The following is a 15,566-nucleotide window of genomic DNA, read 5'->3' as shown; positions in this document are numbered from 1 at the left end:
CAATATTACACACATTGGCAGTTGTGTGTGTTGATTGTATTGAGTCTTTCTGTGATCATGTTTTGCTTCTCTTTAGTACAGTGGAATTTTGGAGTCATAAAGTAAGAGTATGTTTAACTTTATAAGAAATTGTAAAACTGCTCCCCAAAGTAGTTATATATACCATTTTACATTTCTACCACCAATGTCTGAGATTTCAAGTTCTTTGTCATATTTTATTTTAGGGAATTTTCAGCTACTTTGTCTCTTCCAGATGACTAGTCTTTTGTTTTATTTTACTCGATTAACACTTTGGTAATGATGTTTTAAAGAGGCAAAAGAGTCTTTGCAGATGAAAAAGGTGGAAGTCTAGAATCAAACATGACATGAAAAGACAGGTCAAAAAGAAAGATAGATTTTATCCTCAGACTTCTAGTAATACTTTTAATGGGTAGCCACCTGGCTGAGACCTATGGTAACACTTCTTTCAGTGTCCCTGCTGCTGCTTGAATTGTAAAGGCTGCAACAGAAATGTGTTTCTTTACTTCCCTCCAGGCTGAACACGGGTCGGCTTTATTTTCAATGTCAAACATGGCATCATAGATCCCAGGAAATGATTCCCCAGCATATTTGTTGTGCCTACTTGGAGCAAAGATGATGTGCCTATTAGGAAAAAAACAAAACTATGTTGAGCTAGAATATACATCTTAATGCCTTTTTAAATTTTTTTTCCTTTTAGATTACATCTTACTATGTTAAGTATTCTTTGTCTCCTGGCATTCACTTTCGTTACTCCAAAATGAAGACATATATAACTCATTTGAAACACTTATGTAACAATATAATTTTTAAGCAAAGAAAGGAGCTAACAATATGCATTTGTTAAGATGAGTCATGAATTCTACCATGTTGCCAACCCATACTGCTGGATTGTGACTAGGTTCTTTTAAGTTGTTTGCATTTAGTTGTCTAACTGCTTGGATCCACAGTGATAAAAGTGTATGCATTATGGATATACTTAAGAGAGAGGAGATAGAAAACAATAATTTATCTTTGTGTTGATGATTTTAGAGATTAAACAAGAATGACAGTTGTTCCCAGTACTCTTCAGACATCAAAAAGCAATATTGAAGAAGTTTGTGTTCCCAAGATATGTATACGATAAGGATAATGAAGCTCATTCCACAAAGGTAAAACAGTCATATATGGGTTGCCCACGCACACACAGTCAAGTTCTGATAGAGAAGAAGGTTTTGCAATAGATTTCCAACTTTGTATCCTAAGTAGTTAGTGCAAGAGATCAAACTACGTAATTTATTAAACAATCATCAGAAATTCTTCCCAACACTAAAATCCTACAGCTTCTTCAAGCTATATGAGACAAAACTGTATGAAACAACATGGAAGTCTATGAAGTCACTATTAATGATCAAAGAGAAATTTACAATGTTAATCTCTTATATTTCTTTATTTTATTTATTTATTTATTTATTTATTTATTTATTTATTTGCATTTTTCCGAAGCTGGAAACGGGGAGGCAGTCAGACAGACTCCCACAGGTGCCCGACCGGGATCCACCCGGCATGCCCACCAGGGGGCGATGCTCTGCCTCTCTGGGGTATTGCTCTGTTGCATCCAGAGCCATCCTAGCGCCTGAGGCAGAGGCCACAGAGCCATCCTCAGCGCCTGGGCCGTCTTTGCTCCAATGGAGCCTCGGCTGTGGGAGCGGAAGAGAGAGACAGAGGAAGGAGAGGGGGAGGAGTGGAGAAGCAGATGGTCGCCTCTCCTGTGTGCCCTGGCCGGGAATCGAACCCGGGACTCCTGCACGCCAGGCCGATGCTCTACCACTGAGCCAACCGGCCAGGGCTAATCTCTTATATTTCTTAAAGAACATCAGGATTTATCACTCTTGGCTTTTAAATCTTAATATGGCTGCAACTGGATTTTTCTTACTAAAGTAAGTGTATGTGCTACACTGGAAGCACTGATACTGTGACTTATATACGAGTTGAGCTGTTGAAGATACAGGTCAGACTATACTTGCTCTCTTCTGCAGAATTGTAAAGGGGGAGTGTAGTAAAAAGTCACTGACATAGGAAACTTTGTTTGAATCGTTGACCTGACATCTAATAATGCCTCTGTGGTCTGGCAAATTACCCAACTTTTCTAAACTTGTCCCATATGTATAAAAGAACTGAAATAATTTAGGCTCTGCCTATAGTAACTAAGTAAGTTTTAGAGTCAAAACACCTGTTTTAAAATCAGAACTCCTATTTACCTTATGACATCCCACTGGTGAGTTAACATCCCTGTGCTTGTTTTTTCATCTTTAAAATGGGAGTTATAATAGTACCGTCCTCAAAGGATTGTTGTGAGAATCAAATGATGGATGGAAACCACTCAGTATAACTTGACATTTAGTAAATGCTCAGTAAATATTAGCTATTATTCTGAGGTTAAATTCTTCCATACGTCTCTTGAAGGTAAGGAATCTTGCAGTTTGTGACAACCCAGGTGGACTTAAGAGGGTTTTAGGCTAACTGAAATAAGAGAAAAACAAATACTGTATGATTTTTACTTATATGTGGAATCTAAAAAGACAAAATAAGAAAACAAAATAAAAGCAGATTTAAACTAATGAACCTGATGGTTACCAGCAGGGAGCAGGGTAGGAAAGGGTTAGGACAGAGTGCAGGAATGGTGAAGGGGAATATAGTCAATAATTGTGATTAAGTTTGCAGAGTGACAGATGATTACTAGAACTAGTGTGGTGATTACATTGTAAGGTATAAAAATACTAAATTACTGTACTGTAGACCTAAAACAAATATATTGTATACCCACTTTAATTAATTTTTTTTAAATCAAGAAGCTAGCTAAAAGATAATCTGACAATAGACAGTGACCAATTCAAATACCATTTCATGAATGATAGACCCCCAAAACTATTCTGGCCCTGTAAAAATTGAAACCCTAGTCTAGTTTATCACCCTCTACAATGACCATTTCTAAAATTCAAGAGGTGTCAACTGTAGCAGATGGTAGACTACAATCTACATTTAAACTATAATCCTTTCTCCCTCAAATGTTTTCATATTTTCATAATCAGATGCTCTGCAGCTTTTAAAGACTTCTGCATACCTATTTCACTAGATTACAAGAAAAGTAAGTTTTATTTAATACTCTATATTAGAGTATGTTAGTTTTCTATTGTTATAACAATTTATCACAAACTCAGGGGCTTAAAACAACACAACTTTACTGTCTTATACACTGCTCACAAAAATTAGGGGATCAGGGAACGTGCAGATACTCCAGTACTTTCAGCCTTTTGTATAGTACATTTTACCAATGAAATAAAAGTTGGTTTTGCATCTCACTTGCATAATCAAACAACTTTCTTTGACTTGTTTGCTTTTCTGATGTTTTTGTTTAATAAAGATCAAATGCTTCTTTTTTTATTGCTTCATATTAATTTTGAAATGTCCCCTAATTTTGGTGAGTTTTGTAAGTTAGAAATCTGACAGGGCTGTCACTGGACTGAAATCAAGGTATCAGCAGGGCCATATTTGGGAGGTTATAGGGGAGAATCTATTTCCTTATGGTTTTCTAGTTTCTACAGGCTTCCCTGAATTTTCTGTCTGCCAAACCAGAACAGCAGGTCACATGGCACCACGTGGCAACACTAACTAGTTCTTCCCCTTTCCCACCTAATAGTGATTACATAATTGTGCCTACCTTGATAATTCAGGGAAACTTATCTATCATAAGATCACCTGATTAGCCTGACAAGGCCGGTGGCGCAGTGGATAGAGCGTCGGACTGGGATGTGGAGGACCCAGGTTCGAGACCTCAAGGTCGCGAGCTTGAGCGCGGACTCATCTGGTTTGAGCAAGGCTCACCAGCTTGAACCAAGGTTGCTGGCTCAAGCAAGGGGTCATTTGGTCTGTTGGAGCCCCCTAGTCAAGGCACATATGAGAAAGCAATCAATGAACAACTAAGGTGCCACAATTTAGAATTGATGTTACTCATCTCTCTCCCTTCCTGTCTGTCCCTATCTCTTCCTCTCTCTCTGACTCTCTCTGTCACTGTCATCAAAAAAAAAAAAAAAAAAAAAAAATCAACTAATTAGAAACCTGAATTCCTTCTACTACCTTAATTCTTTGGTGTTACCTAACACAGTGGTCCCCAACTTTTTTTGGGTCACGGACCGGTTTAATGTCAGAAAATATTTTCATGGATCGGCCTTTTAGGGTGAGACAGATAAATGCACAAAATAAAATTATGCGACCGGTGTAATAACTGTGGTATTTTTAAATATAATTGTCAAACTTATGAGACAAGCATCAAGAGTGAGTCTTAGACGGATGTAACAGAGGGAATCTGGTCATTTTTAAAAAATAAAACATCGTTCAGACTTAAATATAAATAAAATGTAAATAATGTAAGTTATTTATTCTTTCTCTGCAGACCAGTACTGGTCCGTGGCCCGGGGGTTGGGGACCACTGACCTAACACTTTCAGAGCTTCTGGGTATTATGAAATGGACATATTTGGGAGACACCCTTACAGTGAAAGAAATAACACTTACTTGGATAGCTGTGATAGTTTAAATGTGTTATGCATAATTCAGTTACATTTGCAGAAATTAATTTTAAGCATACTTTTTATAACACATTTATACTTCTGAATTTTAAGCTGAATGTTTTACCCTGGCCAGTTGGCTCAGTAGTAGAGTGTCAGCCCAGCATGTGGAAGTCCTGGGTTTGATTCCTGGCCAGGGCACACAGGAGAAGTGCCCATCTGCTTCTCCACCCTTCCCCTTCTCCTTTCCTTTCTGTCTATCTTTTCCACTCCTGCAGCCAGCACTCCACGGGAGTAAAGTTGGCCCAGGCACTGAGGATGGCTCCATGGCCACTGCCTCAGGCACTAGAATGGCTCCAGTTGCAGTGGAGCAACAGCTCAGATGGGCAGAGCATCGCCCCCTGGTGGGCATGCCTGGTGGATCCCAGTTGGGGGCATGCAGGAGTCTGTCTGCTTCCCACCCCCAACCCCACCCCTGCTTCTCACTTTGGGGGGGAAAAAAAAGATGAATGTTTTAAATATTTCATAGTAAAAACATTTGATTTTAAAATGTGTTTTTCCTGATTATTTTATTACTGAACACTGATTTTATGATAAATACATATATATATATAGAATACATAAATGTGTACACAATGGGTTACTCATTTTTTAATCCAATATTTGTCAATTCTAAGTGATAGAAAAATTTAAGTGCATTATAAATCTAGTAATCTTTATTTGCTTGAAGTTCATGAAATAACAGAAATTGAAAATGGCATTGATCCAGTACATATACTGAATTTTTTTATCTCATATTTTAAAAAATTGTACAGGCTTGTTTTTAACCTGATCTACATGCCAGATGTGAAAAAAATGAAATGAATTTTTATTTAAAGAAATGAAAAATTCTGGGTATCTGGGATTAGTAGTATATAGCTGCATTTCTCAAAGAGTTAGTTGGGAAAAGTGGGAGTATGTTACCCATACATATTTAATTAATAAAATAAACCTTACAATCAGGAAGGAAAAAATTATTTCCATACCACTAAAGACTGAAACATGGCAGTATGGTTAGTTAACATATGACACCAAACAGTTTAAAAAGAGTTGTTTTCTTGTAATGAGGACTTGGAACATTTACTCTCTTAGCAACTTTCAGATAATGTAATACAGTATTATCAACTACAGTCACCATGCTGTACATAACATCCCCACGATTTATTTTGTAACTGGGAATTTGTAACTTTTTTTTTTTTTCATTTTTCCAAAGCTGGAAACGGGGAGGCAGATAGACTCCTGCATGCGCCCGACCGGGATCCACCCGGTATGCCCACCAGGGGGCGATGCTCTGCCCCTCTGGGGCGTCGCTTCGCTGCATCCAGAGCCATTCTAGTGCCTGAGGCAGAGGCCACAGAGCCATCCTCAGCGCCCAGGCCACCTTTGCTCCAATGGAGCCTCAGCTGCGGGAGGGGAAGAGAGAGACAGAGAGGAAGGAGAGGAGAAGGGGTGGAGAAGCAGATGGGCGCTTCTCCTGTGTCCGGGAATCGAACCTGGGACTCCTGCACATCAGGCCGACGCTCCACTGCTGAACCAACCGGCCAGGGCTGGGAGTTTGTAACTTTTGACTGCCTTTACCAATTTGGCACACCTCCCACCCCATGCCTCTGTCAACCAGCAGTCTGTTCTCTGTATCTTTAAGTGTGTGCATGTTTGTTTTGTTTTTGAATTTCACATATAAGTGAGATTATATGGTATTGTCTCTTTCTGATGTATTTCACTTAGCATAAGGCCCTTAGTCTTCATCCATGTTGCAAATAGCAAGATTTCATTTTTTTTTATGGCTGGATAATAACTATTTGTCAGTCTATATATCTTTACCTGTATCTATGCATATAGATAATATATCATATTTTCATTATTCATTCACCCACTGATAGACACAGGTTGTTAACACGTTTTGGCTACTGTAAATAATGCTGGTTACATAGGAGTTATATATATATATATATATATATATATATATATATATATATATATATATAAAGTTTATACATAGGAGTATACATCAATGTATACTGATATATATATGTATACTGATATATATATATCTTTCAAATCAGTATTTTTGTTTTCTTCATATAAATATACAGAAGAACTGCTGGGTCATATGGTAGTTCTCTTTAATTTTTTGAGATTCCTTCATACTCTGTTCTATAGTGGCTTTGCTAATTTACAATTCTAACAACAGTGTACAAAGTTTCCCTTTTTTTCCCCATATCCTCTTTAATACTTGTTATTCTCTTTTGGAGGTTAAAGGTAATATCACATTGTGTGTGAGGGTTTTTTTGTTTGTTTGTTTTTTGCATTTTTCTGAAGTGAGAAGCGAGGAGGCAGAGAGACAGACTCCGCATCTGCCCAACCGGTTTCCATCTGGTAAGCCTACTAGGGGGTGATGCTCTGCCCATCTGGGATGTTGCTCCATTGCAACAGGAGCCATTCTAGCACCTGAGGTGGAGGCAATAGAGCCATCCTCAGCGCCCGGGTCTATTTTGCTTCAATGGAGCCTTGGTTGTGGGAGGGGAAAAGATAAAGGAGAGGGGAAAGGTTGGAGAAGCAGATGGGCACTGCTCTTGTGTGTCCTGACCAGGAATCAAACCTGGGACATCCACATGCCAGGCCAATGCTCTATCACTGAGCCAGCCAGCCAGGGCCTCATTGTGGTTTTGATTTAATTTCCCTAATAATTAGTGATGTTTAACATCTTTTCATGTGCCTGTTGGCAATCTGTATGTCTTAAAAATTTTTCTATTTAGATCCTTTGAACATTTCTTAATCAGTATGCTTTTTTTGTTGTTGTTACTGAATTTTATGAGTTCTTTATATGTTTGGGATATTGAATCCTTATTGATGTATCATTAGGAAATATCTTCTCCTATTGGGTTTTTTGTTGTTTTGTTTTGTTGATGATTTTCTTTGCTGTGCAGAAGCTTTTTAGTTTGATATAGAACCATTTGTTTAGTTTGGTTTTTGTTTCCTTTGTCATTGGAATCAAACCTACAAAAATATTGCTGAGACTTATGTTCAGAAGCTAACACCTATAATTTTTCAATGTACAGTGTTACCTTGAGATACGAACAGACCAACATACAAAATTTTAAGATACGAGCTGCAATTCAGTCCATATTTTTGTTCGATATCCAAGCAAGATTCTGAGATACGAGTCGTGATTCGGAAAGCTGCCATTAGTTGGAGGAACTCTCAACTGCGGAGTTGAAGGAGCTACGGATGATGCAACATACAGAGCTTCTGTAAGAAATTAATAGTGAGGAGGAGGTTGAGTCGGAGGAAGTGATTTCTACAAGTGAAATTAAAGACATGCTGGCAATGTGGGAGAAGCTTTCAAATTTCACTGAGAAGAAACACCCAGAAAGTTTCAACTGATCGTGCTTCAGCACTTTTTAATGACAATTGTTTGTCACATTTCCATAACATTTTAAAAGGCAAGCAAAAGCAAACCTCTTTGGATAAACTTTTATTCGAAAGTCCTGCAAGTGAAAGTGCTGAAAGTGCAGCCAAAAAGGCAAAGACAGGTGATGATTAAATGAAAAATATGTAATGTTAAGCTTAGGTTAAGTTTAAAGTTAAGAAAATGCAATTTTTTTACAGTTAAGTTTTTGTGGTTTCATTTTAAGAAAGTACAATTTTAGTTTTGTTTAAAGTAAAGAAAATGCAGTTTTAGTTTACATTTAGTGTTAAGAAAGTGCAGTTTTAGTTTACATGTTTACAGTGCCTGCATCCCTTCCTCCCTCCCTCCCTTCCTCCCTCCCTCCTCTTGCCACATTCATCTGACTCCAAGGTAAGAATACAGTACTAAATAACACTTTTTTCTTTTATTTCATATATTTTGTTATGCACTGGTAAAGTATACATGTGTGTAATTCTTTAATTTTCTTTTTTTAAGTATTTTTTTAAATTTTAATTAATTGTGTTTACAAAGATTCTAGGGTAACCCCAAATGCATCCCCCGCCCCCTTATTTCCCTCAACATCTCCCTTGTCCCCCTCCCTACAGTGCCCTCCCCCCTTCCCTTCAGGTTTATCCCATCCTACCATCCCCTTTCCCTCTGTCCTCTTTTCCTCTGGTCCCTTTGATCCCACCTCTGTCTCAATTCCATTCCTCAGTTCTCATTATTCTTTGGATTCCTCAAATGAGTGAGGTCATATGATATTTTGCTTTCTCTTCCTGGCTAATTTCACTCAACATAATAGTTTGCAGGTCCCTCCATGTTGTTGCAAAAGATAATATTTCCTTCTTTTTCATAGCCCCATAGAATTCCATTGTGTATATGTGCCACTGCTTTTTAATCCACTCGTCCACTGACGGACATTTGGGCTGTTTCCAGATCCTCGCTATTGTGAACAATGCTGCCATAAACATGGGGGTGCATTTCTCCCTTTGAATCACTGATGTGGTGTTCTTGGGATATATTCCTATAGGTGGGATGGCTGGGTCAAAGCGCAGTTCCATTTCTAATTTTTTGAGGAATCTCCATACCGTTTTCCACAGTGTCTGCACCATTCTGCATTCCAACCAATGCAGTGCAGAAGAGTCCCCTTTCTCCACATCCTCGCCAGCACTTATTCTGTGTTGTTTTGTCAATGAGTGCCATTCTGACTGGTATGAGGTGATATCTCATTGTGGTTTTAATTTGCATTTCTCTAATGATTAGTGATGTTGAACATTTGTCTGTTGGCCATCTGTATGTCCTCTTTGGAGAAGTCTTCATTTCTTTTGCCCATTTTTGATTCGCTTGTTTGTCTTCCTGGTATTGAGTTTTACAAGTTCTTTATAAATTTTGGTTATTAATCCCTTATTAGATGTATTGTCAAATATGTTCTCCCATTGTGTGGTTTGTCTTTTTTATTCTGTTCATATTGTCTTTAGCTGTGCAAAACCATTTTAGTTTGATATACTCCCATTTGTGTATTCTGTCTTTTATTTCATTTGCCTGTGGAGATAATTCAGCAAAGATATTGCTGCGATAGATGTTGGTGAGCTTACTGCCTAAGTTTTCTTCTAGGATACTTATGGTTCCACAATTTACATTTAAGTCCTTTATCCATTTTGAGTTTATTTTTGTGCACGGTGTAAGTTGGTGGTCTAGTTTCATTTGTTGCAGGTAGCTCTCCAGTTTTCCCAACACCATTTGTTAAAGAGACTTTACTCCATTGCTCTTACCTCCTTTGTCAAATGTCAATTGTCCATAAAGATGTAGGTTTATTTCTGGGTTCTCTGTTCTGTTCCATTGATCTATATGTCTGTTCTTATGCCAGTACCAAGATGTTTTGAGTACAATGGCCTTGTAGTATAACTTGATATCAGGAAGTGTGATACCTCCCACTTTATTCTTCTTTTTCAAAATTTCTGAGGCTATTTGTGTTCTTTTTTTGTTCCATATAAATTTTTGGAATATGTGTTCTATATCTTTGAAGTATGTCATTAGTATTTTAATTGGTATTGCATTGAATTTATAAATTGCTTTGGGTAATATAGACATTTTGTTATTCTTCCTAACCATGTGCACAGTATATGCTTCCACTTGTTTGTGTCTTCCTTGATTTCTTTTATCAATGTTTTATAATTTTCTGAGTACAAGTCTTTAACCTCCTTGGTTAAAGTTACTCCTAGGTACTTGGTTTTTTTTGTTGAGATATTGAAGGGGATTGTTTCCTTAATTTCTCTTTCTGACAGTTCATTGTGTATAAAAATATCTCTGATTTTTGTGTATTAATTTTATATCCTGTCACCTTGCTAAATTCGTTTATTAGGTCTAGTAGTTTTTTGACTGAGACTTTAGGGTTTTCTATGTACAGTATCATATCATCTGCAAATAATGATAGTTTTACTACTTCTTTTCCACTTTGGATGCCTTTTATTTCTTCTTCTTGTCTGGTTGCTGTGGCTAGGACTTCCAGAACTATGTTGAATAAGAGTGTAGAAAGGGGGCACCCCTGCCTTGTTCCTGATTTTAGGGGAATTGCTTTTAATTTTTGTCCATTAATTATAATGTTGGCTGTGGGTTTGTCATAGATGGCCTTTATCGTGTTCCCTGTATTCCCACTTTGCTAAGAGTTTTGATCATAAATGGGTGCTAGATTTTATCAAATGCTTTTTCTGCATCTATTGAAATTATCATTTGGTTTTTCTCCTTCCTTTTGTTTATGTGGTGAATCACATTAATTGATTTACAAATGTTGTACCATCCTTGCCTCCCCAGAATAAATCCCACTTGATCATGATGTATGATTTTTTCATATATTATTGGATCTGATTTGCTAGTATTTTGTTGAGGATTTTAGCATCTAAATTCATCAGGGATATTGGCCTATAATTTTCTTTCTTTGTGTTGTCTTTGCCTGGTTTTGGAATCAGAATTATGCTCACCTCATAAAAGGAACTCGGAGCCTGACCAGGCGGTGGCCCAGTGGATAGAGCATGAACTGGGATGCGGAGGACCCAGGTTCGAGACCCCGAAGTCATCAGCTTGAGCGTAGGCTCATCTGGTTTGAGGAAAAGCTCACCAGCTTGCACCCAAGGTTGCTGGAGAGCAAGGGGTTACTCAGTCTGCTGTAGCCGCATAGTCAAGGCACATATGAGAAAGCAATTAATGAACAACTAAGGTGTTGCAACAAAAAAATAATGATTGATGCTTCTCATCTCTCTCCATTCCTGTCTGTCCCTATGTATCCCTCTCTCTAACTCTCTGTCTCTGTAAAAAAAAAAAAAAAAAAAAAAAGGAACTTGGAGGTGTTCCTTCCTCCTTAATTTTTTGAAATAGCTTGAGAAGGATAGGAGTTAATTCTTCTTTGAATGTTTGATAGAATTCACCAGTGAAGCCATTGGGCTCAGGAGTTTTGTTTTGGGGGATCTTTTTGATAACTGTTTCAATCTCTTTTGTTTTAATCGGTCTGTTTAGGTTTTCTGATTCTTCCAGACTGATATTTGGAAGATATGTTTCAAGGAATTTGTCCATTTCACCTAGGTTGTTTAATTTTTTTGGCATACAGTTCTTCATAGTATTTTCTTAAAATATTTTGCATTTCTGTTGTGTTGGTTGTTATTTCTCAACTCTCATTTCTAATTTTATTTATTTGAATCCTCTCTCTTCTTTATTGGGTGAGTCTTGTTAAAGGTTCATCGATCTTGTTTACCCTTTCAAAGAACCAGGTCTTGGTTTCATTGATCCTCCATATTGTTTCTTTAGCTTCTATGTCATCTATTTCCACTCTGATCTTTATAATTTACTTCTATCAATACTACCTCTGAGTCTTACTTACTGCTCTTTTTCTAGTTCTTTCAGAAGAAGGGTTAGGTTGTTTATTTGAGCTTTTTCAAGCTTCTTAAGGAATGCCTGTAGTGCTATGAATTTCCCTCTCAGGACTGCTTTTGCTGTGTCCCATAAATTTTGAGTTGTTGTTTGCTCATTATCATTTGTTTCTAGGAATTTTTTTATTTCTTCTTTGATTTCATTCTTAATCCATTTATTATTTAATAACATGCTATTTTGTTTCCATGTGTTTGAGTATTTTTCAGATTTTCTGTTGTGGTTGATTTCTAGTTTCATGCCATTGTGATCAGAGAAAACGCTTGATATGATTTCAATCTTCTTAAATTTGTTGAGACTGTTTTTGTGTCCTAACATGTGGTCTATCTTAGAGAATGTACCATGAGCACTTGAAAAGAATGTATATTCTGCTGCCTTAGGGTGAAAAGTTCTAAAGATATCTATTAAATCAAGTTTATCTAATATATCCTTTAAGTCTGCTGTTTCTTTGTTAATTTTCTTTCTTGAGGATTATCTAGTGATATTAGTGGGGTATTGAAATCTTCTACTATATATTATAGTATTGCTGTTGATCTTGCCCTTTATATCTATCAAAGTCTGCTTTATATATTTAGGTGCTCCTATATTAGGTGCATAGATATTTTTGATGGTTATATTTTCCTGTTGGATTACTCCCTTTATCATTATGTAGTGACCTTCTTTATCTCTTACTATAGTCTTTGTTTTAAAGTCCATTTTTTCTGATATAAGTATTGCTACCCTAGCTTTTTTTTTCATTTTCATTTGCATGAAATATTTTTTTCCATCCTTTTACCTTCAGTCTATGTGCTTCGTTTGTTTTAAGGTGTGTCTGTTGTAGACAGCATATGTATGGGTCCTGTTTTCTTATCCAAGTAGTTCCCCTGTTTTTTGATTGGATAATTTAATCCATTTACATTTAAGGTTATTATTGATATGTAGTTGTTTATTGCCATTTTATTCTTTAAAGCTGTATTCCACTTTTGCTATATTCTTTTCCCACTTTGATCTGTTTACAACAGGCCCTTTAACATTTCCTGCAGCGTTGGTTTGGTTGTAATGAATTCTTTGAGGTTTTTTTTTTTGTCTGGGAAGCTTTTTATTTCTCCTTCAATTTTAAATGATAGCCTTGCAGGATAAAGTAGTCTTGGTTGTAGGCTCTTGTTCTGCATTACTTTGAATATTTCTTGCCATTCCCTTCTGGCCTCAAATGTTTCTGTTGAGAAGTCAGATGTCATCCTTATGGGGGGCTCCTTTGTAGGTGATAGCCTTCTTTTCTCTAGCACCTTTTAATATTTTCTCTTTATCATTTAGCTTTGGTATTTTAATTATGATATGTCTTGGTGTAAGTCTTTTGGGGTTTCTCTTTAATGGAGTTCTCTGTGCTTCTTGAACTTGTGAGACCCTTCCTTGCATCAATTTAGGGAAGTTTTCAGCTATGATTTGATTGAATAAAGTTTCTATTCTTTGTTCTTTCTCTTCTTCTTCACGAACCCCTATGATTCGGATGTTATTTCTCTTTATGTTGTCACAGACCTCTCTCAGAGTTTCCTCAGACTTTTTGAGTCTCTTTTCTTTTTTCTGCTCTGCTTTCGTGCCTTTGTTCATCTTGTCCTCCAACTCGCTGATTCGATCCTCGGCTTCATCCATCCTGCTTTTTAATTCCTTCCATTGTGTTCTTTTTTCTGATATTGTATTTGTCACCTCTGACTGATTCTTTTTTTAATATTTCAATGTCTTTTTTTATACTTGCTATCTCTTTATTTAGGTGTTCATAATGAACACCTATCCATTGTTGTTCTAAGATCCCTAAGCATCCTAACAATCATTATTCTAAACTCTGCATCTTGCAGTTTGGTTATTTCTGTATCACTCAGTTCCTTTTCTGGAGATTTCTCATGGGGTTTTATTTGGATTGCTCTTCTGTGTCTTCTCATTATGTCTCTGTGTTTGGGTGTGTTGTTTGTAGGGCTGGTTGAGTCTAGGTTTGGTGTTGTCTGCTTCCAATTTTCAGTTGTGTTATTTCTAGGTCTTCTTGGGTTGGTATCAGCTGTTGTTTGTAATCCACTTTTGGATTTGGGCTGCTTTGAAGTCTTGATTTGTTTGTTTTCTTCTCAGTTGTAGTCTTGTTTACTGATCTCAGCAGGGGGCTTATTTGAAACTGTATCCAGGAATGCAGTGGGTGTAACCTGAGACTCTGAAGGCCTGATCTGCCAGTTACTCTCTCTGGAGGCAGGGTGCTTTTTCTGCTTCAGTAGGGGGTGGTGTATCTCAGATCTTCATGGAAACCTGAGTTACTGCCCCCTCCTCCCCACTTCTGGTTTTCAGCTGTGTCTTGTTGCGCTGATTGGAGCTGGAGAGATGTCTGGAAATGTATGATCCAGAAGCATTTTAGTCTTGTGTTATGTGGAAGGACTAACCCCTCCCCCAGCTATGGCCGCCTCCAGCACTGGATGAGTCAGCTTCTCAGGTCCTCCCATGCATTCCTCTGCCAGTCACTGTCTGTCTCTCTCAACCCATTTTCCCTTTGGAAGATAAGCCAGTCCTTTCAGCACACCTCGTTCCCATGTCCCCAGGCAAGTGGCTGTGAACGATATTTACTACTCTTTTCCTTGGAATGAGAGCCCTTCTGGGCTCTCAGACTCACACCCCCTTTGTTCCTGTAAGCAGGGGAAACTCACCATCATCGGTGCTCCCTACCAGGCTCAGTGTGGCTTCTTCTTTGCTCCTTGGTTTTTGAGAGCTGGTCTTGTAGTCCGGAGTTGTTTTTTCATGCTGATTGTTCCTAAATTAATTTGTAATCCAGTTTGGTGGTGTGAGCTGGGAGTCTGTGCATTTGCCTACTCTGCTGCCATCTTACTGAAGCTCGCCTCTACTGTAGTGTGGTCTACATGTGTGTTTCTTAATTAAAATTATGTCTTTTATAATTGAGGATGGTTTGGGGATGTTTCACAAGGCTGGAGTGGATTAAATCTATTTCAGTTATTTTAAATGCGAGAAATTTGTTTGATATACGAGTTGACTGACTTACGAGCTCAGTTACAGAACAAATTAAAGTCGTATCTCAAGGTACCACTGTATTTTATACTTTCAGGACTTTAGAGTTAATTTTCTGTACAGTGTAAAATAGTGTTCTGTTTTTTTTCTTTCACATGTGGCTGTCCAGTTTTCCCAGCACCAATTATTGAAGAGATATCCCTTTCTCCACTGTATATTCTTGGTGCCTTTGTCATAAATTAGTTGTCAGTATATACGTGGGTTTGTTTCTGGCTCTCTATTCTGTTCCATTGATTTTTGTCTGTTTTTCTGCCAGTGTCATACTGTTTTGCTTTATCTTTGTCATATAGTTTGATATCAGGAAGAATGAAAAATCTTTCTTTATTCTTTTTACTCAGGATTTCTTTGGCTATTAAGGGTCTTTTGTGGTCCCATACAAGTTGAGAATTTTTGTTTTAATTCTGTGAAAAATGCCATTGGGATTTCGATAATGACTGCATTGATTTTTATACATTCCTTTAAGTAATATGAACATTTTAATGTTAATTTTTCCAGTCTATGAGCATGGACTGTCTTTCCATTTCTTTGTGTTATCTTCAATTTCTTTCAACAGTGTTTTAGTTTTTGGTGTAGGTCTTTACCTCCTTTGTTAAATATTTT

At 37.4% G+C, this 15,566-nt stretch overlaps 1 protein-coding gene across 2 annotated transcripts in view; it reads right to left on the bottom strand.

Annotated features, from left to right (window-relative positions):
• Positions 1-211: 211 nt before the first annotated feature.
• Positions 212-15,566, bottom strand: part of NAALAD2 (N-acetylated alpha-linked acidic dipeptidase 2) — an 88,983-nt gene continuing 73,628 nt past the window's right edge. For both annotated transcript variants that reach the window (XM_066360716.1, XM_066360717.1), the window contains one exon: positions 212-642. In XM_066360716.1, coding sequence (XP_066216813.1) covers positions 450-642 — 193 coding nt within the window. In that variant the 3' untranslated portion in view covers positions 212-449. The remainder of the gene's footprint in view (positions 643-15,566) is intronic.

The sequence above is a fragment of the Saccopteryx leptura genome, chromosome 1, assembly GCF_036850995.1.
Source record: "Saccopteryx leptura isolate mSacLep1 chromosome 1, mSacLep1_pri_phased_curated, whole genome shotgun sequence".
Lineage (NCBI taxonomy): Eukaryota > Metazoa > Chordata > Mammalia > Chiroptera > Emballonuridae > Saccopteryx > Saccopteryx leptura.
The sequence above is the reverse complement of the archived record's forward strand: the minus strand, read 5'-3'. Positions and strand labels throughout refer to the sequence as shown.